This window comes from Scomber scombrus, chromosome 23, assembly GCF_963691925.1.
Source record: "Scomber scombrus chromosome 23, fScoSco1.1, whole genome shotgun sequence".
NCBI classification, from domain to species: domain Eukaryota; kingdom Metazoa; phylum Chordata; class Actinopteri; order Scombriformes; family Scombridae; genus Scomber; species Scomber scombrus.
This window is the reverse complement of record NC_084992.1, coordinates 12830508-12857887: the sequence shown is the minus strand read 5'-3', so window position 1 is coordinate 12857887 and position 27380 is coordinate 12830508. Positions and strand designations below refer to the sequence as shown.

The 27380-nt window shown below is 40.7% G+C and overlaps 2 protein-coding genes across 2 annotated transcripts in view; both read left to right on the top strand.

Annotated features, from left to right (window-relative positions):
- Window positions 1–11189, top strand: part of rgs12a (regulator of G protein signaling 12a) — a 37547-nt gene extending 26358 nt beyond the window's left edge. The window contains exons 9-19 of the mRNA XM_062444655.1: window positions 19–169; window positions 897–994; window positions 1213–1404; window positions 2017–2090; window positions 2201–2327; window positions 2771–2867; window positions 3191–3249; window positions 3524–3616; window positions 3745–3856; window positions 4090–4647; window positions 10902–11189. Of these exons, the coding sequence (XP_062300639.1) occupies window positions 19–169; window positions 897–994; window positions 1213–1404; window positions 2017–2090; window positions 2201–2327; window positions 2771–2867; window positions 3191–3249; window positions 3524–3616; window positions 3745–3856; window positions 4090–4647; window positions 10902–11182 (1842 nt within the window). The 3' untranslated portion in view covers window positions 11183–11189. The remainder of the gene's footprint in view (window positions 1–18; window positions 170–896; window positions 995–1212; window positions 1405–2016; window positions 2091–2200; window positions 2328–2770; window positions 2868–3190; window positions 3250–3523; window positions 3617–3744; window positions 3857–4089; window positions 4648–10901) is intronic.
- A 3875-nt stretch (window positions 11190–15064) lies between these two features.
- On the top strand, window positions 15065–26078 carry LOC134005903 (hepatocyte growth factor activator). Its single transcript, XM_062444932.1, has 13 exons — window positions 15065–15123; window positions 15470–15563; window positions 16703–16776; window positions 16888–17010; window positions 17936–18067; window positions 19663–19773; window positions 20330–20504; window positions 21381–21478; window positions 22574–22835; window positions 23880–24019; window positions 24420–24560; window positions 25202–25344; window positions 25905–26078. Exons 1-13 carry the CDS (start codon window positions 15069–15071, stop codon window positions 26076–26078), a joined length of 1722 nt encoding a protein of 573 aa, XP_062300916.1. The 5' UTR covers window positions 15065–15068.
- The last annotated feature ends 1302 nt before the right edge of the window (window positions 26079–27380 follow it).

Genomic DNA, 27380 nt, shown 5'->3' with positions numbered 1-27380 from the left:
TTGTTCTCCAACCCATAGGACGGCAGAAAACAGAGGTCAGGGAGGTCACTCAATGAGGACAGCAAAGACGAGAGCGCCGACAAAAAACGTGGGATTTTCTTCTCATGGTCCCGCAACAGGAGCTTTGGGAAGGGTCCAAAAAAGAAGGAAATTGGAGACATTAACCTCGGTGAGAGTCTCAAATCTTTTTGATTTTCTTTAACAAACTAAATTAACAAGCCTATTGCCCGCTGCGTTCAAAGATACACACTGTTTTAAGCGTTTGTAACACATCAACTTCTCAAAGTGATGAAATGTCCTTGAACAAGACACCGAATCCCTGCCAGCTCCGGGGTTGCCATGAGTTACACGCAGGGGAGGCATATAGAAACACAGCTGCCCTGCAGTGATCAAAGTGTTACACACACATACAGACAAAGGTCGTGAACTTCTTTCAACGCTGCTATAATGATGAGCTGAATAGACTTTCACCCACAGATAGTGTCGGAAAGTATCAGATTTTTAATGAATTTGAATGCTCATTAAATTCAGTTTATAGATCTCACTACAAGACAAAAACTGGGAGTGTTGAATTAGAAACAAGTGAGGTGGACTACTCTTTAATTTTAAAGGCAAAATTTATTTATTTTTTTACTCTTCAAGCATGAAATATAAACTACTAATGATAATACTTCTTGTAGGCAAATATCCAAATAAAGACCACAAATAGCCATATCAGTATTGATTTAATGAAACATCTACTGTTTATTCACAAACATTTTGTCAAGATGTTGAGTTTTGAGTCATTTTCCTGCTTTACCGTGTCTGTGCTGCATACTGAAAGTGTCAGTTAACGAGTCACTCGCTGGTGTTTCTGATCTGCATGAGCTCATCATCTCCTGTGCTGTTTTGTGCAGACTACTGGGGTAATAATGGGCGGAGGGAGTCCCAGGGCTCCTTGTCGTCCGGCACCAGTCTGGAGATGGCCACTTCCTGTTCTACTGGCAAGATTGAGGTAAGATTCCTCTGGACACATCGCCATGGCAACACGGAGCCCAGCGCCTGCTGAAACCATCATAACAGACCAGAAGTTTTTTTATTTTTTATTTGTCAGCCCACTCATGTTTTGTTCATGGATCACATGAGGAAAAAAATGCAGCTACAATTACAGTTGATCTAGATATGTAAACTTGTAACTCTTATTAAAATCTTTTTTTGTCTTCTCACCTCTAGTCTGACAATCGCCACTCAGTTGGAGTTTGGGAACGCACCCCCAAACATTGCAGTGTGATGTTACCCGACGGCTCCTGCTCTTCTATCGCGCTTCGGCCCGGTGCCTCCATTAGAGAAGTCCTCCAAGTTCTCTGTCACAACATAAGCGTGAACATCGCCGCCGTCGACCTCTTCCTGGTGGGAGGGGAGAAGGTACAATAAACTTTATTGTTCAAAATGTCACCAGTGCACTGAAACAGTAAACTTCGCTGGGATTAATAATTATAAATAACTACTAATAAAAAACACAGAACAATAAATAACATATAAAATTGAATCAAGAAAAAGGATAAAATATTTATAATATGCTGCTTATAGAACTTAAAATATTGGCTTGTATCAGACAACACATACGCTGATACTCATATGATACTGATATATCTCAGGCCTATATCAGACAATAAAAATGAGCCGACAGATATGTTGGTCAGGCTCTACAACAAATTACTGACAAATGCCAACATCTGCTTCTAATATAGCTATAAGCAGACCAGTGCTGCAAGCATCTCTTGAATGAATCGAATCAACCTCCTGTTTATTATAAACCAAACCTAAACTGGTTAATCCAGTATGACTACACCTCCAATTTGAACATGCTTTATTTTCTGAGGAGTCATTGTTAGAACTGAACTGGAAACGTCTGAATTTAATTGAAGTGAACCAAAAAGATTTGCAGATGATTAAAATGGAGACTGAATATTTTAGTTAAGTCTAAAAGATGTTACAGGGCTTTATGTGTTGTTAATATGTTTTTTTTTCTCACAGCCTTTAGTGTTGGACCAGGACTGCATGACCCTCAGCTCACGAGACTTGAGACTGGAGAAGAGGACTTTGTTTAGGTATGAATCAAAGTGTGCTTGGATTTATTGTTGTTCTATAAATGTAGCCTTTTCTGACTTTCCTTTAATGCCGTCACACTCACTTAGTTTTGCTCTTTCTCTGCTCTTAGATTGGACCTGGTACCCATTAACCGCTCCGTGGGGCTGAAAGCCAAACCGACCAAACCAGTTACTGAGGTCCTGCGTCCCGTGGTGGCCAAATATGGCCTCCACCTCAGCGAGCTTGTGGCCAAAATAGTAAGTCGTCCCTGGTGGCTACAATGCCTTAATCTTTTTGAAGCTCCTGTGTGTTCAGAAACCAGTCCGTGCAGTGTTTGACAGTGCCACAGGGTGGAGTATTATGGTTAGGGGAGGGAAGCGACCGCATCCTTTTCCATCTCTACACGGTGGTTAGCGCTCTGACTCAGCCCAGCCTCTGAAGATGGAGCACCAGGACTATAATTAAGAATGACGACACTCCTCAAACATGCCGACTCCTTACTCCTCCCCTAAACCCCTACCAGATGATGTATTTTAGTCCTGTGGGTTTCCAAGAATTATAACTGTATTATACACTCGACCCAGGGCTTAAAAATGTTTCATAAATTAAGTAAAATGCTCATGAACTCAAATGCCAGCTATACGCTAAATATGACTGACAAACTTCTAACCAGGTGAATGTGCTAATTGTTTTGTTTCAGAGCGGACAATCTGAGCCTTTGGATTTGGGCGCCCCAATATCAAGTTTGGATGGCCTGCGGGTTGTGTTGGACCGAGTGGAAACAGCCTCGGGGAAAGGTACCTCCATCAAACACCCCGAAGCCCAATATTTAATGCTAAATATCAAAAACGCTTAAAAATAAAAAACTAAACTTGAAGATAAATGGGTTGTAGAAGCAGTTTTTTGCCTTTTTGGACAGGACACCAGCTTCTATAAATTTTACTGATGCTTGGAAATGGTTTGAACTTCTGTAACTCCACTGATTAGCACATCAGAGTTTTGCAGAACATGTCTCTCATGTCTATAAGGGTCCTCTCCACCCTTCTCTGTCTCACTCACTCTCTACTCTTCTCAGTCTTAACCTGATGAATTTTTCATGTGCCCCTTCTCTCTTCAACAGACAAATCCAAGTCATCCTCCCTAAAAGGCCACCCTCCTACCAGGAGTCTTTCTGCAACCGTAAGTACTCCAGATGTCCAGATGTGGTGTTTTGTCCTTTTTGCTAATGCTGTGCTGCTTCTGCAACATTCAGTATCATTTAATAGCAGCCCATATTAATCTTTATTAACATTGAACCAATGCTGAGCCTTCAATTGGTGTATATTTCCTGTCTGTTTGGCTTGGATTTTTTTGGTATTCCTCACCCTAACACTGCCTGCGGCTGACTCACTCACTCATATTTTTCTGTGCATACGCTATGAAGACATATGTAGGTAGATTATACTCGCTGTAGATATTAGCAAGGACGGTAAAGACACAGAGGCGACAGATGGACCGGGCTCATCTTTATGTGGTCTCAGTAAATCTGGACACTTTGCTCAGTAGGGTGCTTGGCAGCTCATGCTTAGCCTCCCCTTATGACACCCCCCCCCCCCCCCCCCCCCTCCCCCCACACACCTCCCCTCCCTGTCCCTCATCCCCTAACAGAGTGCATTGTTATTGTTGCATCTGCAGGGAGATGAGAGGTCAACACCAAAGGACTTTTCTGTGAGAGCAAGTGGACCAGACTCAGCACTCCCAGGGGAAAAGAGAAAACAGAAAAAGATTAATATAGATGAAGCTGAAGGTAAACCCCCCTTTTCCTTCTTTCTTTCTCATTCTCTCTCTTTTTAAAACAATTTTTTTATACCTCTGGTGGATTTCTTAGCTCTGCTTTGCCTCAGGACTAACTGATATCTTTGGCAGCTCTAGAGGGTGAGGCTGCTATGCTGCATGTTAAACCCAACTAATCCTTTTTCTCACACTTGCTCACCTATTTGGAAAGTTTCAGCGATGAAACGTCTTTGATCTGTTTTTCAGAATTCTTTGAGCTGCTGAGCCGGGCGCAGAGCACCCGAGCCAACGACCAGCGTGGGCTCCTGAACAAAGAAGACCTGGTGCTTCCCGACTTCCTGCGTCTGGCTCCCCCCACCTCCTCTTGCTCCGTCTCCTCTGACCTTGCCTGCTCCACTCCTGAATCGCTGAAGCGAAGCAACGGCGTTTCCTCACGCGGGCCCCTCACCTCCAGTCTTCGTTCGGAGAGCCTGGACTCCTCCCTCAGCTCCAGTGCCAATGGACACTCCGGGACCAGGCGGTGCCTTTTACCCCCTCCTCGTCACGCGCCTTTCGGCACCCACTTGTCCCCCATCCCCCGGCCCTCAGACCCCCGGCCAACCCTCCGCACCGTGGAAGAGGACTCCAACAACGACCTGACCCTTGTGGGGGAGGGCGACATCAACAGCCCCAACAGCACCCTGCTGCCTTCATCTCCATCCCCTATGCCGTCCTTCGAGGGCAGCCTGTCCGAGGCCAACTTCACCCCGCCACCACCCTGCTCCCACCCTCAAGACGCAGGTGGAGAGGGAAAGTCCAGTTCAGGTATTTCTACAGCGTAATAAACCAGTGATCCGTGTGTTTGCGTGTGTGTCGTACGTGCATGTGTGCGCTCTCTCCAGTGGTCTGAACCGGACCGCATTCATGATTAAACTCTACACTGACTCTAATGCACTTTAATGACAAATTGATATTGACTCTCTCTGTCTCAGTTTGCCAATCATTTAAAACTGATCTGTTTTATTAAACATAGCAAAGCATGTGTGTGATTGACTGATTCCACTCAGATCAACTTGTAAATAGTGATGTGTATATTTTGTTCAGTGAGTTAACGTTTACTCGGATGTCACTTCCCACGCCACAGATTGTTGGGTCAGCCACATGACTGGGATTAGTTTATTCCAGTTAAATTTTTAGAGTTTATTTTAGTTTTGGGTGCATGAGAATGCGGATGTAACTGATTGCAGAGCTTACGAATATTAATCATATATGCATAATGCATATGGATTAATGATCAAGATTTGACAGTACTGTTGTCAGTAAATGTACTGATGATTATAATTCAGAGCAACTGAGCGATTTGACAGTGACGAGATAAGCAGCTGTGTTTCCTGGTGTTACGGCTTCATCATGTACAATTAGAAAACATGGTAGCAAACCATTACAAAACAAATGCTGTATTCCTCTCCATCCCACCACCTCTAGTTAAGTGCAATTCAACAATGTCAATGTCAAACGCCATTTTTTATCCTTTTTCTTATGCAACTCTCTACACCAGTGAGTCACTAAACGGTGTCAGCTCCTGCCGTGGCAGTTTGAGCAATGGTTAAAAAAGAAAAAAATTAGTCATTGGAGGACAAATGCTCCTCAGCGCTGGTGGTGACATTGTTGAATTGCCTGTCATTCTTTATCTGGGTCATTCACTCCCTCTCCAGATGCCTGTTGTAGATAATCACTACCAATAAACTCTGTACCTGTGATTGAGTAGATCTAATAAATGTTAGAATTTGAAATCACTCTCGTCTGTCTTTTTACACGTTTGTGAGCTCAGTTTTTCTCTCCCTCCCTCCCTCCCTTCCTCCCTCCTCCCTTCCTCCTCCTCCTTTCCACCTTCACCAACACCACCACCACATCTTCTCCTTTCCGCCTCCGCATGCCTTCTCCCTGTTCTCCCTTAGCTCTGTCTCATTTAGTCTTGTGGCTTCCTCCTCTCATCAGCTCCCACTCCTCTGTGTACTTTTCTGTGCGCTGCTCTTGTTTCTGGGTGTCGCTGCTGCTGCTGCTCGATGTGTGTGTGTTTGTGTGTTTGTGCTCTGATTGCTCGGTGTGGCGGGGGTTCGTGCGGTCTTGTTTAAACGTTGTTTGCCTTTATAGTGTGCTCGGTTTACCTGCTTTGGTGTATTGTGTTTTCTTTTATGGTCTCTTTATGGTGTGTGTAGCTTTAGCAGGGCTTTATGGATCTCTTTGGAACTTGTTCTTTTTCAGAGCTTGCCCGTTGTGTGCAGTGTGTGTTTGTTCATTCAGAACGGAGTGCAAGATCATATCATCTCCTGCAGATGGCTTTCATTTTCTATTTCCCGTCCTTACTCGACATTTTCCCCCCTGCTCCTCCACTGTGTGAGATCTGATGATCTAGAGGTGAATTGATTTGAAACGGTGATTGTTTCCTCTACAGATGATGTGACATTTTAAAAAGTTAAGTATGTGAGGAAGGAAAAAAAACAACTTTCTCTTCAGTTCCAGATATCCAATTAGAAACAGTCAGCGTGTTTTGAGTCTGAGCATGAAAGAAAAATCTTCTTTGACACACTGTGATCTCCACAAAAAGAGAAAATAATCACGCTCAACATGTTTTCCAGCAACAAAGCCTGCACTTTTGATGAGTATCTCGCACTTCAAAGCACTTTATCGGAAGAGGGGGAGACGAGCATGCTCACTCTGACCCCGCTGCCTGGTGTTAATAGACGGGCTTTAATGTAAGGTGATATGGACACAGGATGATGAGGAGGAATCGAAGCCTTTCAGCGTCTCTACAACCTCGCTCCCTCTTTTCTGGTTGCTAAGTGCATCAGCGCTGATTCTTCCCACCATCGGGCGCCATGGTAACCTTATCCACGAGTTGACTGAGCCACAGATAGAAACTGTCACTACTGGTTTTCATCTATCTCCCTGCCTATTTCTCTCTTGTCTTTTTTCCCCACCAACACTTTCTAAAATAGGATAAAAACACTATGATTCAGTATGACTATATTTTAAACCCCAAACACAGAAATGCAGCAAGTCAACACGCCCCTACTTCACTTTATAAAGTTGTTACACTTGGAATTGAGCGGAAAGTCACGCTCACAAACATGATGATGTGTTTACAAGACAAACAGCCTCTAAATATGTCAGAGTCCATCAACCCAAACAGGAGAAGTTCACTGAGTACGGGTTCTCATCTTTTCCTCTGTCAGTATACATGATTCAGTCATTGCTCTCCAGACTGTTTATTACTGTCAGACTGACGCCCTCTGCTGTTCCAAGGGAATAGATATAATTGCGGCTGGGGTGGATCAACATGCTCCTCAAATCAACTTGAGTCAAAACTTCCAAGACAATAATGAAGTGCTGTATAAAGGAAGAGAAAAGTCAAGATGTATAATTTATCTTTACATATGTGGATAAAAGAAATACTGTTGAGTTTCTACAAAATCTCCAAACTACACACAAACACAAACAAGATGAAGGGAAACTTTGACATTTGTGTGTCAGCCAAAGGATAAATACAGTTTATCTTGCACTAAAAAGACACCAGTAATTTACAACTGCACATAAAATAGAAGTACCACGATTATTTCTGGCCCAACACCTCGTTTACTGCATTCATTTGGCATATCCAGTGTAAATTGGCCCATAAATAGACTGGAAATCAAAACCACAGGGGCTCTGGTTTGTACCCAGTGGCGCACAACTGCAGCGTTATGTTACCAGGATTATTTCTTAATTGTCGCTGTAATAACTTCTCCCTGTCTGGCAGTGTTGGGTCTGTGGTCCCGGTTGACAGTGATTCAGGGTATCCACTAGGGGGAGACATCACACAGCCTAACTGCACTCATATGATACTGATTAGTGTAAGTCAACAGTGCAGCAGCTGCTTTCCTCATAAACAAAAATTGATTGTAGCATTTCAGTGTTTAAAAAGAATGTATAATAATTTATTAAGTTCATACAGAGACTGTTTTTACTTTTTCTTCCTCTTTGAAGTTTTTAAGTTTTCAGTCAGATGTTTTGGCCCATACATATCAGTTTAAAGGATTCCTAGAAGTAAATGGGACCTATCTTATGGCCAGGCTATCTCAAAAGAAAGTACTCTGTAATTACTCAAAAAGAGTTTCAGCAGTTTTCACCTGAGGGGCCACATGGTTCAGATTTGATTCAGACTAGTTTCACTTGTCTTCCCTCTTGTGTCTCTGCATCAGCTCTCAGAGCTGGCAGTTGTCGACCCAGGGCCTGCCTTATCTACCATCTGGCGGTCAAGGAGGACCCGACGCAGATTTTGGCAGTCGAGACTGTGTATCTGGGTCCTTTCCAGTCTGGCTGGTCTGCCTCAGCTCCCTGCTGCGGATGCCATGTCTGTGGACGAGACTCACCACAGGAGGCATACCCAAGTTAGACGACTGTGCCAAGAGATCTTTTTTTTTGACACAGCCGAAAACATGTATTTTTCAACTGAAGGGGTAAACAATAGGACACAATTATTCTTGTGAGGCTCTGTATGGCAGATAAAAGAGGATGTAAAGACACACTGAATCTAAAATAATCAAATATATTGGAGTAATGATTTTCCCCTCCTTTAAAAGATGTATGGCTAAGCAAAATCAGTCATATTTGCAAATGACATACCCAGATTTAAGTAACCTATCAACTTCATCCACATACAATCTAAAACCTCTAAATATATATATATTTTTAATGTCAAAATAAGTCATTTATTGTACAAAAGGTCCTGGGTTCAACCCTCAGTGTCCTACTTGTTGACCATGAATGGGTAATAGGTGATTATAGTGGGTATTAATAATGAAGCAATGAGGTTAATTTGCACTCCCCTGTAAAAAAAATTACATGTTCTTTGAGCTATAAGCACATTTTTTAATCTTCACATGTATCTGGATATATTTTATAAGCCTTCAGTATTTTAAAGTATCCAATATTTCACAATTAGATAGCAATTATAAGATAAATTAACTAATTTTATGTAATAGATATAAGGTTTTTTTCATTGTTAATCACCTTGTGACCCCTTTGGAAAGATAGATGGATAGATGAATAAATTTATGGCTGTGAAATTACAAAATTTTATTAATTCATTAAATCCTAATTCATCAAAATGTGCCACCTAGCAGCTCTACATACCAGCCTCAATACATCACATCCTGCGGAAAACCCTATGATGGAGATTTGTGATGATTAAGCACCATCGACGACAAGAGAGCTGAATGGTTTCAGGGTTTTAACACAGTCCCACCATGCAAGTCATGTCCTTGCACTTCAGTCAAAATGTTGGCAGGTGCTGAGAAGTCCTTGAATTAGTTGGAGGTACAATCCTGTGCTTTTAGTTGTTATTGTAGTTGTGCTGAGGGTCTGTGTAATGTCAGCTGTTGGAACTCACCGGCTGTGTTTACATCTGTACTGAACATCAGTGAATCACATTCAGAGGAGTTAGAAGAGCCTACGGGTTGAAGTGCTGTTTTTGAGCCACTCATGCCTCTGTGTTTAGAGTCTTTAGGGTCAGGGGGTTCAGATGAGAAGTGGAGAGTTTATCACTCATCATAATTGTAATGCCACCATCACGGAAACTTTGGTTTTAGTCTCCCGAACGCACACTTAAATGAGATGAGGGGAATACCGTCCCCATGCCCAACACATGCTCTTTAAATCGGATGTTTACGGTTTGTGGTTTGGCTTGTGTTCAGGGTCTTGTGATGACGTCACAGGGCTCTGAAATGTTTGAAATGACAAGTGGTAATGTTGAAACATAACACATTTGACAGAAAGCCAACGCTTTATTACATTTAATCCCGGACTAATTTCATTCGCAGTTCTACGCCATGATTTGGCAAGCGTGTTAAGCAAGTTCGAGCGGAAACAGTTATGTCATCAAGTTTGTCTTGACAACAGCTGTCCAGATTACACAACAAGCCTATACAATTGTCACATTATACAAACATATTAAACTGATGTCTTCATTCGAGCGACGCAGGGTTAAAATGTGTGTGCACCCAAGCAATGACAGGGGACAAAGTTTTCCATTTCTTAGACCCTCTAAAATCTAATATAATCATACTGAGCATCTGGCCAGTGTAATAAAGAGGTGATGCTTAGTTGCCTGCAGGCCCATGAGTCAAAGAAACAGAGATGAAGTGAAGGCCAAGTATGACTGGGTTTTTTGCCTCTATGTTTGGACATTGTCATTTTTTAACAATCACAATGTTTGGTTATTTAAAGCTGCACTAATCCATATGTATATTAACAATGGATTTGTAATGTTAAATAAGTCACTCATAGTGATAAATCCACAATTATTGCCCGACCCTGCAGCGTTTTACTCATTTAAGCATCATTTCGCTCATTCTGTTGGTTAGCTGACCCACAAACCCAGCACTACATGACAAAGTTAGCAACTAGCTAGTGAATGTAGTAGAGTGTTTAATGTGAAAATATCCAGATATGTCCCTTACGCATGAGTGAAAATCAAAACAGAGCTAAATTTTGAGCTTGCATTCCACATCAGGAGGACCGCTGCTGCCTGGCAAACTTCCTACCAAAGCAGTAGTATTAATCTACCCATTCCCCACCTTTTTACCCAATAATTAAATTTCTCAATACATGTACATCCCTACATGTTCGAGCCTGAATCTCAAATATGTGAGTGGGCAAGTGAACAATCCCAGTTTGAGGGAATGTGTAAACAATCCATCATTATCAGTTCACTGAGGAAATACAGGTGCCTTTGCAAGCCCTGGCTTTTGACTTCAAGGTGGCATTTTTACATACATTCAGCTCAAGTTTTGGAACTCTGACAATGTTTAACAAAGACTTCCGACAATATAAGTATAGTATATAAATAAGAGAAAATCACAAAAAGCACGATATGTCCCCTTTAAGTGCACATATTTCACAATCACCTTCATAAATAATCATTAAAATCATCACATCTTGACCATCAAACTACTCCACTAATCTATATTTACATTAACAATGGATCAAAAGACGACTCATCTTGAATTTTCCATGTCCTTCTTTTCTCTGGTACACAGAGGGAAAAACAGACACAAGCTCCAACAACAAAACACCCGCAGACAGAGCCGACGCCGCAGTCCAGGAGGTGATGGATGTGGAGGGAGTACATCTGGAGGAGGGAACAGTGGAAACATCCCAGGGAGAGGACACTGAGCTCAGCCTGAGCTTCCAGGGTTACGTCGCAGAGCTGCGACAGTGCCAGAGCAGGATGAGGAACGCCCAAATGCCCCAGAATGGCCGCAACCCACCAGAGGGCAAGGACTGCAAGACAGACCTTTACAAGGCCACTGTTGTCTGAAAGGGAAACCCCACCACTGCTGCACTTTTAAACCCTGAGGCACTGTCTTTTAAAAGGGAATAAGTCCATTGATGGGCTGCATGTACAAAACTGTCAATATCCACTCCACAAAAAAAAGAAAGGGAAAAAAAATCAATATTATGGTGATAGATATTGTAAATTTCTTAAGAATGCTGGTGTTCTATTGTTGATTTTTAGTACTGGTTGTAATTTTGGGACTGTGATATATGTTCTTGTTATATAGTTTAATAATTAAGTGCAAAGTAATTTTATTATGAGCCATGCAAGACCAAGGACCACCATGGAAAAAGCCCAGGTATCCTGTTCTAATAAGGCATACTTGATAAATAGTTTATAAATTGTAATTAATGGATCGATCATAAACCATGAATTTACAGTCAATTAATATTGTTCTTATTGAAGGTTTTTTACTTTTTCTCTAAAGCGCTACTTAATGACTTATTAAATGTTAATGAATTAATTACAACCTATAAACACTTTGACATGAAAACCTTAACTTAATGCACATAGCAGCTGAAAGCCACAGAAAAAAGCAAGTAAGTGGACCTTGAATTGGGATTTTCTGGTCAAGCTAAAGGTGAGAAAGTGGTGCCAACTTTTGTTGGACCAAATGTAGGCAGGACCTTGTTTTTAGGATCATAAGGGAGGCAAACCACAATGTTCTTCTTTCTATTTAAGTATTTCTTCATGATATCTTCTTCCTGTTTTACAGATGATACATGATGGTACCTGTATTGCTTGTGCTTCCTGGTTGATCAAATGTTGAAGGATTAAAAAAACTTTGATGGCTTTCATTCCAAATATATGAGGCTCTTCTTCCTTTTGAAAACATGTAGTTATTTATTTGCAATGCAATGTACATTTTATCCAATTACATCTGGTATTTATGGCGGGAGGGAAATCCTCGCCAAGTAACCTCAAAGTCCACCTTTTAAAAAAATACTTTAAATACTCATCTGTCATGGTTTATAACCCAAAGTCTTCTGTAGGACACTCCCAGTACTGGATTCTCCCACTTGGCATATTTGGCTAGCTAAATGTGTTTGCTAAGTTAAGCAAAACTTTCAATAATTAACGCTACTGTTATCTTAGTTGAACAATCTCCTATTCTTAAACACACAAACCTCACCTGGGGATTCCTTATTATTGTGGACGTGCTGTTTAGTCGTCCGGTCTCCTCTTTGTATTTTTAACTCAGCATCTGGAGGGAGATTATTACAGCTGGTGAAAATTAGAGGTTAGATAATGGCACTGGGGAGTTTGTCTTGACGCAGCATGTCGCTGCTGGAATGCTGACAGCTTACTTGGCCAACAGTAGTTAGCTCTTCAAATTTATGCTTCACTAAATTCAAATATGTTGCCGTTACTGTTCCTCAGTGGGAACAACAATTCCTTCGGGATCCCTGATCTTTCACTCACCCCAAAATTGAACTCTTGGGTCCAGTTTCTCAGACAGAGATTGAGACTAACCTAAGACTAAAGACAAGATTCTGTGGAAATATCCATTGAGAAATGACTCTCGTCTTGGACTAGACTTAATCCCTGTCCTGCAAATCAGCCCTTGATCTCAAAAACTGGAGATTACTCAGTGACCCAGATGTGAATGTCTTGATGTCTAGACTGCTTCCACCCTCGACTTTTATGCCATTTGCCATCATAGCTGCAGTGGCACCATGACTGTTGGGAATCTTGCAGGCACACCTTTATTTCTTCAGTCCCATTGAGAAGCAATAAACTGCAAAATGATGCGCTTCCAACTTTTTGTAGAAGATTTTTGTAATTTGCAGCAAGTGTTAGCTACATTTGGAAGAAACAAAACCATGCAGAGGTTCATTATAATTACAATAAACTTAAATAATTTTAGCTATTGTCTGTCGTTTCAGTTCTTAGACCTTCATCAGTAAAATTTCTCCTAACCTGATAAAGTCTATGAACCTTAATGTTTCAATGTTAATCACATGAGATTAAAGGATGACGGTGCGCCACCTGTTGGTTCCTTCTCAGTGTTTGATCCAATGCAGAATTTATGCCTGTGTGCAAGAACTTTTCTGACATTTAAGGGATAGCCTACTCTAGAAAATGTTGTATTGCATCTCCATAAAACTGAGGGACTTGGCCCACAGCCGTTGTTAAGAGGTTAAGAGGGGGCTGACCATGAACCGAGATATCCCAAGCCAGGGACCTTAGTCGTAGATTTTTCCCCCCTCATTTCCTGTCCTGTCTTGTACTCCAAAATTTTTTTTAAAATGAAATAAAATAAAATTGGGGTCTTGTGAGAGACAGATTTATAAAGTCTCCAAGTTTTTTGTTTTGTTGTTTTGTCAGCTTGATGAAGCTGCTTGTAAGACACTGTGCACATGTTTTCACTCAAAATGAAGTAAATTCAGCTTTACAGTAGCTAAAGTCATACATATAGTCAAGTGGACACACCTTCTGGCCCCTGGTGAACAAACTACTGTAAGAAACAACCATCATAGCAAAACTATGATAAACTCCATAGGGAGAATTGGGTGCTTTTGACTGGGGGTTCCCCGGGGGGCTCTGACTCATTGATGTTTTTAAAAAGCACTAATTTAAAACATAAAACAGAAAACAATGATATGAAGTCATTAGGAACAAATTAAATTAACAAGTCATGAACAATTGGAAAGATACAACAAAGCTCCTGTGAGATATAAGGAAAGAATAATTCCTCTGGGGTCTGTGGGGACCCAAGCCGGTAGAATTAAGGTTAAATGAATAACAATGATTAAAAATAGCATAAACCTTTACTCTCTGTGGAATTAATTATGAGCGAATAATGACGATATAACCTAGATATTTAGACTGAAGTCACTTTGAATCACTAACTAAATTGTAACCAGATGTGGGCAGCAAGGTCTGGAACCAGGTTTATATCACTTTCTATATGAGTTGAGTTATTTTCCTTTCATATTGTTACTGTTGTGGCCTTAATGTTGCTCAAAAAATAACTTGCTTGATGGTTACACCACCTCCTCTGGGAAAATGTGCTTAATTCTTACTTTTCTATCTTAATATGCTACACCTTTATTATCCATTTAGCCCTGGAGGTCACAATGGGGCTAAATTTAAAGGCTGCTGTTAGTTAATTGACCGTTAACCTGCAATTAACCCCAGACAGTCTAAATGAGATATATTGTTTATTCAGGAATATTTATGAACAATGCAGAACAATGAGGCATCACAAAATGAAACAAGTGTAAAATCTGATAATGCTGGAAAAGTAGACATCGCAGCTTTAAAGACTTTAGAGACTCAGACAAGATGTGAGGTCCCACTTTGAGCCCCAGGCTGCTGGAAAAGGGGAACCCTGCCGAACCCAGATCCCCGCCTCCACCCCTGGAAAACTTTGGTCTCGCCTCTGTCTTGTCCATAACTTGCAATGATAAACCGTGGGCGTCTGCAAGAAGAGAGGCTGTTGGGGGAACACCAGCCGGGATATAGGATGCCTCAGAGATAGACAAGCCTAATGACGCAACGGGTTTACTCAATACAGCTTGAAATTGTGAGGAACAGGATACTACTTGCAGACTTTTCCACGTTTCCTATGACCAAAAGCAGGCTGAGGACTCTGAAACTGACAGATATAACGTGACAGGCACACAGACACTCTTCAGGAAATAAGCTGCTCCGGACACCAAGGACCAATCGATGCAAACTTTCATCATGGCATACATTATCCTACTTTTTCTACCTTGTGTTTTCAGTGCACAGGTGGTAAGTTTTAAACATCCTACTCACCTATGTGCGACTTTTATTTATTTATTTATTTTAAACCATTTTGCGTGCTTAAAAGACGAAAGACAGTGAAATAACTCCTCTTCCTTGATTTCAGCGCATATTAATGCCTGGATATGAAGCAGCCATCTCCAAAGAGCCACACAGGGAAAGCGGGAAAGGTAGGTTTTTACTTCACCTTCAAGAAGTCCTGTGTTTAATTTAGAAGATAAGAGAGGGAGGGAACTTGCAGTGAATCTAATGTATAATTAACTGAGAAAGTTATTGGTGCACCAAAAATCTTCAAGCATGCGTGAGCTGGAGCTTGTTTGGTCTTTAACTTGTCTCAGAACAAATATGATTCAACTGCCTGAGGAGAAGTTGAGAGATTTCCAATCAGATGAAAGTCAGTTTATAAGGAGGGAGACTGCACAAATATTTTGGACAATTTTCTGATTTCATTATCTTGTATTTTGCCTGCCTGTCCTCAGTAAAGGTCACTAACCAAACTTTTTGCTCTGCCTCCAGTTCTTACTACAACAGGCAAAGAATGTAAATTCCCATTTCGTCAGGGTGGAAGGATTCATCACCACTGCATCACCATCCTCTTCTCAAGACCTTGGTGAGTCCTTGCGTGGTTCCTATTAGCCCAGCTGTCTGGATCTACTGTTTTGGTTCACTAATCACTAATGTGTGTGTAATCGCAACAGGTTACCACACACTCACGTTAAGACAAAGACGCAGCTCAACACTTGACAGGTAGAAGTGCTGACTCGTCATAATTGGTTTTATTCAGACAGACATACACTCACACACCACACACGTCACAGGCTTACGGCATGAACTCATATGAGCATGATCTGGTATTTTCCATGATATGTTGCAGCCAGTAATGACACTTATGTGGCATGTAATTGGAATGTGTAGTCGCGCTTAATTACAGCTCTCAGTGATGTGGGATTTATGCAACAGTGTCATCAGTAAACATAATGAGGTAATGAGCTAGTCGGCTTTAATAAATTCCCCATTGCTGAAATCCTTGGCAGGCCTTATAATGATTTGTGTGTCACTAAGAGAATATCATGGTTTTGTTTAAGGTGTCATGAGATAAAGTGTTGAAACTTCCCTTTTAATCTCTAGCCATATCCGTAGTTTACACCACATTTATGACTTGATGTAGTTTATCCTAAGGGAGTATAAACAGCTGTCACAATAAAACCATCACTTTTATTGCTCCAGATTGAGACACAGCAACAAAATCTTCTTTTTATTTTTGCATTACAAAAAAAAAAAAAAAGGCCATGCTGAAGGGCTTTCCAGTCATCATTCCTTGGAGCTGAGACAGGAAGGGTGGGTGCCAGCAAGTTGGAGCAACATGAATCCAATTATATACGGCTCCACAGCTACACATAAAGTTACTGCAGTATGTGTTTTTCTGTGATGTGCTCAGTGCTGGGATGGATTTGCTGTTATGAAGTGCAGATTCTGTGAGAGCTGTACAGGTATGCTGATGTTGGTGAACAATTGACAGAGTTGGTTGGTCATTGTTGAGAGAGAGGTCCCTTAATATCATACTGGCAGTCCAATGTTGCCATAAAACTGTCCTTTACATGGATTTGCAGCATTTCCCACGGTGTTTTAACTAGTTTATGTATGCATTAGTCATATTGCCTAATCTGGATGTGTCATCATAAAAGTGTCCTCATGTTGTAATCCACCTGACGTACTAGTGGCTGTATTATGATTGCTTTTCTGTCACAGGTGCTCTATTACGCATAATTTTGACCGGGACCGGCGGGGGGGCTTCTGTGCACCGGAGAAAACTCAATCAGATGGTTAGTTTAACAAACACACATTAATTCTAGGGAGGATTATTATCTGAAGTGTTTTGCTTTTGTTTATACTTTGTTGCTGTGTTTCAGTTTTTGTCCACACGTCACGAAGAGTCACAGTCAACCCGTGCCAGGTGAATCCGTGTCAGAACAGAGGCGTCTGTACGCAGATCCCATACAGACACTCGTTTGAGTGCTCCTGTCCTGAGGGCTTCTCTGGGAGGCTGTGTGAGCAGAGTAAGCAGACTTTTTGATGATTATTATAATTGTTTAAAATAAACTTAAGCCATGTATTCTGATATAGTATTAAAAACAAGTGTGAGTTATAAGGCTCACACTGTTATATTGTTAATGATTTGCCAACAAATCCAATGAAAAAAACCAATCAATAATTTCATTTATACACAACATTCATGTTTTTTTCGTAGATGACTATTTGTTGGCACGGTCAATTCATTCTTGCTTTTCATTCGGTTTTTGACAATAAGAAACATAAAAGATTGATTTAATTGCCAGACGGAGGTAATCTATGGCAGTAAACACAAATCCTTTCATTTGGTTTTGTCAGATTCTCTGTGCCATCTTTATCTCATTGTGCTTGACAGTGCACCTTTCAAACACATCCCATGGTCTTCATCAGCGATTGAAGTTTGCTCAATTGTTATGGAGTTGCTTCAGTTGAATTCAGTTGAGTAAACACCAGTACAGAAACAGATTGAAAACGACCCCTGTTTATCGTGCAATGGAAGTTCTGCACATGAGCCTTTTCATGTAGGTTTAAAAGGTTAATGTCAGTTGACATGCATTATAAAATAATTGAGGGTACATGGACTCTATTGTAATTATTCTTGTATTTTTTTTTCTTTCTCCCTTAAAGAAGCATCAACTTTAGATTCAGAGACATGATAGAGACGTGGTGGAAATACCAGCCATGAGTAATTTTCAAATAGGTTTTTACTTGATATTTGAAGCTATTTGACTTCAAACTATGGAAAATAACACGATCAAAACTAAAACCCGCACATTAAAAAAAAGGATGTACTTTGAATGCGTCTTTTGCAGCTGAGCCAGTCATCTTTGCTCTGTTACGCTCCATTAAACTCCTCTATCCCCTCTCACATTTCCACCTATCGCCTTTTATGTTTTGTGTCGTTCTTTTCAGAAAAGTGCTATGAAACCATACACCTGCGCTATTATGACATCGGAGAGTCTTGGGGACGAATTCATCTCCGTAATGTGGAACAGTGCACATGTGTGGCAGGGGAAATCAAGTGTGAAAGAGTTCGCTACACAAGTAAGACATGATTTCAGCTGCTGTTGTTCTGCTCCAACTTGTCTTTATTCTGTAGTCTGCTTTGGCTGGAGTGATGAGGGTGGAATTCAATAAGGTGATATATACATGCTAACCAAACTTTCTTAACTCTAGTTACTAATTAGCTACATTGCCAGCAGACATGCATTTTTATACATCATTTATAGCTTATACATTGACTAAAGATGGAGAACAGTACAACTGAGGCAAAGATTGCTTTAGGTTTTCCTGTTTCAGAAAAGTTTTGGACTTATCACACCTCAGAAAATAAAAGTATCAGGTCTCCTTCCAGCCTGAAAAAAAACAAGCTTTTTTTCTCTCTCTCTCCAAAATCATCTCACAGCAAAAGATATGAAAGGCAGGCCCTACCCTTTCTTTGATCACAGCACCATAGTTACAAGAGTAACCCTGCCATGGAAGAAAAGACAGATTATATGACTCACTGTGACTCAGGAATGGTGTTTTAGGACACACCCCATGGGTCCATAAGATACTTTCATCTCAAAGGGGGGATGTTCATGGACATTTACCTGATCCGTGCTCCCTGAGCTGAAATTCTTTCTTTCTCATGATGGTTGGAGCTTATCTTACAGTGTACATATGAAAAAAATCCCATTGTTAAATGAGCCTGAATGTGCTTATCAGATGACCACAGATGTGCAGATGAGGGGGCTTTATTTCTCTGCATATTTCACAGATGCTGCAATGTATCTCTGGAGATTATTCAGGGTCAGATATACTGTGTGTACATTAGGGCGTAGTAGCAGTTTGAATTGTGCTTCCAGAAAGATTCAAATCAGTATTTAAGTAGTAAGATGTATTTTCTAAACCTCCACTAATTGAATTGTTTGCCCTTTGGGACAAAATAAAACACTGACCTATTATTATCTCATAAAGTTAAAACAGCGATTGTGTTACCAAGCTTACTTATTTACATATTGAGCAGACATGGAGCAACATGATCAGTTATTTTGAGTTGTGTTTCTGTCCACAAGGTGAATGTAAGTCTAATATTTACTCTCCTTTCCACTCTATTTATGTCTCCACCAACTCCTGATGCAATTATCTAAATGCTCTAATAGGGCTAAGGATTATTACGGTTATTGGTCTAATCTATTTTTTTGATTAATCGTTTTGCCTATAAAATGCGGGAAAATATATAATTTCTTAGAGTGTATGGTGACATTCTGAAATGTTTGTTATCTGATCTGCAGCTCAAAATCCAAAGATATTCAGTTTACTGTCATGTGTAATACAGAAAGACTTCAAATCTTAACATTCAAGAAGCTGCAACCAGCAAACTAAGGCTAGACTAATCAATTAATCGGCTAATTTTTGCAGCTCCATCTGGAAACAAGGTTGATGACAGTGATATGAGGCTGCAATTAAACTCAGATAATGATAAAAGCATGTATGCATTGAGAGGTTTGTCAAATTAAAACTGTGAATCATCTGCAAAGAAACACACACAGGAAAATGTATCCAGAAAACGAACATGTTCTGTTTGAAGTGAAAGTTATTGCGGAGATGTGATCGATGGTGTTCAGATGTGACATTGTGTGCCTTCATGCGTCCAGCCTGCCGTTTCAACCCTTGTCAGAATGACGGAACGTGTCGGCTAATCATAGCCACCGGCAAGGAAGTGTGTAGCTGCAGACGTGGCTTCGTCGGAACGCACTGTAGCTTTGGTGAGTCAAAGAGTCAAAAGAGGTGCATGACTCCTTGTGATTAAATCTCATCAGTATCATCAAATAATGCTTATATTTAACTGAAAATAACAGATGATAGCTTTAACATGAGAGCACATCTTGCATGCTTTTATCGGGCAGTTGAAAGTCATTCTTCATGTGTGCCGTCCTGTGTATTTGTCCGGTATAGTGTGTCGGTGCAGTGAAAGCGTGTTCATGCATGTGTGTGTGATAATTGATTGAACAGTAGCAGGCGAAGACATGAGCAAACTGCTAAACTTGCACACAGTGGTTGTAGCTGCTATTGTTAATTTACACAGTCGTTTATTTTTTTTAAGACTTGTTCTGACTGATTCCACTTTGAAGATCTGTCATCACACCGCTCCTCATCAGCATTTGGAAACTGTGTGGTAGCATTTAAACTGTTTACATCACCTGCGGAATCAAGATTGGCACAACTGAGATGGGTTTCTGCCTGTTGTTTGTGTGTGTGTGTGTGTGTGTGTGTGTGTGTGTGTGTGTGTGTGTGTGTGTGTGTGTGTGTGTGTGCGTGCAGAGCCAGAGACAGAGTGTTATAACAGAAGGGGCACAGATTACAGAGGGGTGGTGGGCACTACGGTATCTGGTGGCCGCTGTCTGCCGTGGAACTCGGACCTGCTGTATGACGAGCTCCATGTGGGCACTGTGGTTGCCTCTCCCCTCAGGGGCCTCGGGGAGCATGCCTATTGCAGGTGTGTGTGTGTTTTTACGTTGAGACATCCCCCTAATAAGCTGCTACTGTAGATTTCTGGTAGCATCATGATAAATAGAAGCTACTTTTAATTATAGTACACATTTACCGTATGTTGAAACCTGTAGCTTTGTGTGACAAGTTCTTGCAAGAGCTATTATGAGATCCATAAAAATGTCTTTGTTTCTGCAAACAAAAGTTACTCTTGTTGTTTGCCAGTACTAATTGGCTTATCTTTGAGGCCAGATTTCCCTGTACTTGTCCCATAAATTCTTCTTTGAAGCTGCAATAATCAACTTTTTACCCTAAGCTAGCAAAGCTGTCTGCGAGTCCTACCCCTTATCTGTGCAGTTCATATGCCGACACTTGTCATTCATGTGGATGAGCAGCTCAAACGACATTTATTCAGCGTCATTGAGCAACCATAAAACCACCACAAGCATTCAAAAAGCACATGGTGAATGCAGCCTGTCTGCGATTAAAAAAAGTCTTATCTCCTGCACACTCACTCCCTTTTTTCTGTTGCTTACTGCTCTCCTCAGATATTGTTGCATAAGGCATGCCAACAGAAAATTGTACGTGACCCAAAATCTCCCAAACATTTAAAGAAAAGCCTATTTCAAGCAAACATTTGGATTTCGGCACAAACAAAAGCTCAGACTGATTGAGTACCTCAGATTCTGATGGTTCATGGGAAGTTGTTGTGAGTTTATTGCTTGGGAAAAAGTTGCATATTGCAGCTTTAAAATCACTGAGAAATCCCTCAAAGCCCCTGTTGGCCAGTTTCTAGTGTGTTGCACTGAGTGATGAAGTGAGTGTTAAAAACAACGATGCCACACCTACACACGCTCTGTCCGCTGTGTTTCTGTGTGTGCAGAAACCCAGATGGAGACAAGATGCCGTGGTGCTACACATTAAATGACGGCGCCATCTCCTGGGAGTACTGTGACGTCCCCTCCTGTGTGATGGCTGTGTGTGAGTAAATGAGGCACAGGAATTTTTGTTTTATTTTTTTTGGCAGCGGTAAAGTGGATTTTGGGCTTATGAATGTTCAATTATTTTTGTCAGGGCAAACTGCGGATCATATGGTGTTGCAGATCTTGATTGTAATAAGATGGTTAAGACGTCATATATCTGGTAACTTGGCCAGATATATCTTGAAAGCAGCATGATTTTGCTTGAGTCTTGCCATTCCTGCATTATTAACTCTGTTCTGTCTATTAATTGTTGGCCTTGGATTAATGATACATGTTGTTTATTTGTTGTTTTGGTCATTCAAAGCCAAAAACTGACATTTTTTCTCACATACCTTGTCAAGGATGGCACATTTATTTAGCTGTCCTTATCACAGACCTCTCTTCGAACATTCATCTCATCATAATAAAAAATAGAAAGCTAATCTCTGTTTCTCTCAGCCTTGATTAAATGACACAGCGACACTTCTCGTCTGGGAAAAATTCAAAACACCTAATTAAATGCTTCCACTTTTAATTAGAAATCCAATGTTTGTGATAAAAAAAAATTAAAAAAGAAAAAATCAAGAGCGCGGAGAATACAGCTAATCTTTGCTGAGTCACGCTACTCTGAAAATGTCGAATCAAGCCAAGTCGACTGGTTCGGCAGCAGAGCTTTAACATTTTAACAACAGCGAGGGCTTGATGAGACATGGGAGGGAAAAAGAAGAGAATGACTCACCCTAAATCAACATGTCATGTCAGGTGAAGCCAAATGTTTATGTGGTGAGTGGGATTTGGCACAGTTGGCCTTCTGTCACGATGCCAGCGGTATGCACAGAATCCATGAGCTCGTTCCATCCGCTGAGCCTTCCACAGCATATGATTTGCAGCAGGAGGATGCTTTGTTACCCTAACATTATCACCCTTCTGCTTCTTGCAGGGGAGAATCAGTCAGCAGCAAAATCCAAAATAATCAGAAGAGGTATTTCTAGGAGGCGTGGTAGCAAAATATTGTAGCTGTTCGACTAGTTTTTTAGTCGTTTGTTGTAGCGCAGCATCAGCAAATATTGTAGCTGTTCAATAATCATGTATTTCAATTTGTGTTGTTGTGTAGTTTCTCGAAGGATAATCCCAATGAACGTCCTGCCCGGTGTTAAAAAACCAAAACCCTCCAAGCCTGGCAAAAAGCCTGTGTGTGGGAAAAAGCACAAGAAGAGGTTATCGGTTCCCAGGGGCCGGATAATGGGGGGAACTTCCGCTCTGCCAGGTACTCACCCCTGGATGGCAGCCCTTTACATCGGACAGTCGGACTTCTGCGCCGGCAATCTGGTTTCCTCTTGCTGGATCGTCTCTGCAGCGCACTGCTTCTTCCGCAAGTATGTCTGAGTGCACTTCAGTTGCAGTGGATGGTGATATTTATATTTATGCTACTGCAGCACCATTATGTACAACATGTTCTTTTTTTATTCACAAAACGTCACCAAATGCCTCTGAAACACTGTCAGTGAAATTTCCTCGGGAACACTTTTTGACCTGTGTATGAAAGGTTCAAAGCATTTTATTTGAGTCCTTCAGTATCCTTCGGAGACAAATCATTCATGGTTCAGAGGCAGCATTATTTTCTCAGAGCTGTTTTTCTTACCAACGCCGCTAACACAGAGGTCACAACTCAAAAGGCGTGCGATTTAAAGACTTTGACCCCGCAGCATCACAGCTTTATGAACACACTATATTTAGACAAGCATCCAGTTCGAGGAAAACCTAAAAACGTCTCATGCACAGATGCTGTTTACATGCAGGAAAAACATACATTTCCCTTGTGATGTCAACATTGTTCAGGTTCAAAAATGCTTTTTATGAGCATTAAATCATTAAATAGGAGTACAGTATATTTATACTATATCTACAAGCCTGCAAGTCTTTCTGTAAACTGTATTTTGGTACCAGCTGGGATTTGATTAAACTAATTAAAGCAGAACAAGAGAGCATTACACTCCACAGTACAAATTGTTGAACATAATGAGCAACATGCTGGGGGTTTAATTATTAATAAAGCCTTTATTATTACAAGTGGGGCTGAAAGTGTAAAGTTAATCTCATGGAAAAGCTAAGAGATCATTAAAGTCAAAAGGGTTCAAATCAAATGAAAAGATCTTCTGGGGAGCAGGAACATACTAATGGACTCATTATATGGCAGCCAGCCTGTGATTTTTAATATTTCCTGTGCAAACCTGGACATTTTTTGGTTAATGGTGATGCTAAAATAGAAGTCAAGGGTACATCCTCTTGGGAGCATTCTCAATGAATTTCAAGGAAATCCAGCTGGTAGTTGTTGAGATAACAAAGTGTTGGACAGAGTATTATGAGTATACCATTGCACTACCTACCTATGATAGATAACATAATGTGTCCCCCCGCAGCCCCCTGTTGTCCCAGATTCGTGTGGTGCTCGGCCAGCAGAGATTCAATGTCACCGATTCCAACACCAAGACGTTCGGAGTTGAGAAGTACATCTTTCCAAAACAGTTCTCAGTGTTCAATCCAACGCTACATGACATTGGTAATAATTATACCCCCACACACACACACACACACACACACACACACACACACACACACACACACACACACACACACACACACACACACACACACACACACACACACACACACACACACACACACACACTCACACACACACACACACACACACCAGTGACTCACATTAACTAGAAGACCTCCTGTCCCCCATTCAGAAACACACAAACTCACTCAAGACCCCAGTCTGTGTGCACAGCTGTGCGTCACTGAACAGCTGTGTCTGTGTGCTCCCCCTCATGAACACACACACACACATTGATGTCAGGGTGGGGGGGTTTCAGAGTATCGGAGTCTTCAAGTCTACCACTTGTTTTATTATTTGTGTGCTTGTTTTCTAATGCCGCATTTCTGTTTGGCAGTTCTGATCAAACTGAAGAAGCAAGATGGGAAGTGTGTGAGAAAGACTCCGTTTATCAGGCCCATCTGTCTCCCAGACAAAGGCATGACATTCCCTGACAACTACTGCTGCACCATTAGCGGCTGGGGACACATGCACGAGAGTAAGTGATGAAGAAATCTGAATCATTATGATGATATGATCATGAAGTTATCTACATTCATACTTGATCACAGGTGCTTTGTTTGGTATGAATGAAATTCTCCAAGCAGAGCTGGTTTTGTTTGCACTCTAGCACTTTGACAAAGGTTTGTCTACATTTTCAATGCACTTAAGGTATCTTGTATCATTTTGGAACATGAGTTGTACAAGTTTTTGTAACTCTGAGTTTAAATAGGAACAAGAAACCTCCACAGGGCACTTTTAAGCTCTTAGTAAATATGTCACCAATTGTGTCATTCCAAAGGTCTCTGTAGTTTCAAACCATTGATTTACGGGCTCAGGTTGCACCATTGAAATGTTAAAAATGCCACCGCTTGTGAAGACTTCTGTAATGTGTAAATTGGTTGCTAGGAAACATCTGTAGCTCTATCCAATCAAAAGCCTTGTAAACAGGAAGTCTGCAATTGCAAAAAAAGTTGCAGATGTAGGTATGACTTTGTTTTATTTATATAAAAATACACAAAGAAGTATGTGTACGTGTTTCATGACAGCAGTACTTCTATAATCCTGGCTCTTCAGGATAACAAGGATCCTCTTTTTTGCAAAGTAATGAATTATTATGTGACTCTTTTTATTTGACAGAGGCAGAGGGGTACTCCAGTCTACAGGAGGCTGGTGTGAGACTGATTCCTCATGAGTCTTGTAGGAAGCCAGACGTCTTTGGCAACCATGTCACCAATGACATGATTTGTGCGGGGCTCAATGGCTGTGTTGACGCATGCCAGGTAAGAAAGTGTTTGGAGACAGACTGCTATTAATAAATCCAACACCACAGACTGGAATCCTGGATTGTCACACTATTTTACCTTCTGCTATAACACATTTTACATTACAGTGGACAGAACATACAAAAATGCACCTTTTATGACACTTTCATTGCTCTGCCTTATTTGACATTCCGACTAAATAGACTCCTAAAACCTACATGGTTGTTGACTTCCTCCCTCGGCTCTGCAAGGGTCAATATCAGAAAGTTTACTTGAGGTATCAGAGTAATGGAACGGCACTTAAAATGGCAGCAGGGATTCCCCTGAGTAAAGTCAGTGAGGATCTAAAGTTTGCAGTGCCATACTACCCACTCAACCTGCTGTGTTAAAATATTTAAGCTCTTTCCTGTTAAGTGAAATGTCACAGTTAACTGTTTATCTCAGGGCAGAGTGCAAGTTTTAGTAATATATTAGGTTTCAAGTGTGTGACTCAGCTGTTTGTGTATCTCCGCTTTGATCCGCACATATATGTTTATATGTGTGGATTTCATCTTACATATGTGTTTGTGTTTCCTCAGGGCGACTCCGGGGGCCCTCTGGCCTGTGCGAAGGATGATGTCAGCTTCCTGTATGGGATCATCAGCTGGGGAGAGGGCTGCGGTCGCTATGGGAAACCTGGTGTTTACACTAAAGTGGTGAACTATATCGACTGGATTAATTCAGTGATCAGACGCAAACCTAAGATTTCGTGAATAGACATTACCTTCCTTAATGTATGTGATATTGTACTATATTGTTATCTATTATTTTATGCGTAATGCTTGTAAAAATGAACAGGATATCTTTTTTAACTGTGAAAATTTTTGTGACTGAATAAAACTTGACTCGATAAAACTTTGTGTGTCTTTAAAATCAAACAACCAAACTTTTGTACAACACATTTCATACATGAAACTGCTTTATTTCAGAGTGGCCTTTTATTGTGGCCAGCCTAAGGCACACCTGTGCAATATTCATGCTGTCTAATCAGCATCTTGATGTGCCACACCTGTGAGGTGGGATGGATTATCTCGGCAAAGGAGAAGTGCTCACTAACAGAGATTTAGACAGATTTGTGAACAGCATTTGAGAGAAATAGGTCTTTTGTGTATATAGACAATGTTTTAGATCTTTGAGTTCAGTTCATGAAAAATGGGAGCAAACACAATAGTGTTGCGTTTATATGTTTGTTCAGTGTATTTTAACAGTATGCAAAATGGATGTAATTAGGGAACACGTTTCAACCACCTAAGAATTTCATTGTTTTTTAATATTCCATTTAATTATCTGCCTATTTATTTTTATAGCAAGTTGTGCTGGGCAATATATCCGCATTATATTGATATTGTAATATGAGACTATATATCGTCTTAGATTTTGGATATTGTAATATCGTGATAAATCATAATTGTTTTTTCCTGGTTTTAAAGGTTGCAATACAGTAAAGTGGTCATTTTCTGAATTTACTAGACTCTTAGCTGCTGCATTAGTTGCCTTTATTCACTTAGTCATTATATCCACATTTCTGATAATTGTTTATCAAAAGTTTCATTCTGTACATATTTTGTGAAGGCACCAATATGTTAAGCTAATGCTAATGCTGTTTGCTTATGGCTTCAGAGATTTAGACTGTGTACACATGGTGAAATACTTTGACTTTTTGCTTATTAGGTTTCTAAGTTCCACTTGATACATGTAGGTTTATTTTGTTATAAAACTTAAACTTAAATTATTGTTGTTTATTGTTGTTGTTGTTGTTGTTGTTATAGTCATCCCTACAATATCATGGCAATATAGATATCGAGGTATTTGGTCAAAAATATCGTGATATTTGATTTTGTCTATGTGGCCCAGCCCTGAAAGTGTTTGTTAAAACTTCTAAACAATCAGGAGTCTTTAGGCTATGGGATTGTTTTTTTTTTAGTTTATGGATTATGTGATTGTTCCTTCCAGTAGTTTTCTCAGTGGCAGCAGGTGGTGTAAACCAGCCCAGGTGGCCGCAGCTTGGTCTGCTG

What these genes read in the sequence shown, in the direction of transcription:
- LOC134005903 (XM_062444932.1), top strand. Translation starts at nt 15,069, where the DNA reads ATGCCTGGATATGAAGCAGCCATCTCCAAAGAGCCACACAGGGAAAGC. An exon ending in ATCCTCTTCTCAAGACCTTG is followed by an intron (nt 15,564 to 16,702) that starts GTGAGTCCTTGC and finishes TTTCTGTCACAG; the next exon opens with GTGCTCTATTACGCATAATT. An exon ending in CTCCTGTGTGATGGCTGTGT is followed by an intron (nt 21,479 to 22,573) that starts GTGAGTAAATGA and finishes GTTGTTGTGTAG; the next exon opens with TTTCTCGAAGGATAATCCCA.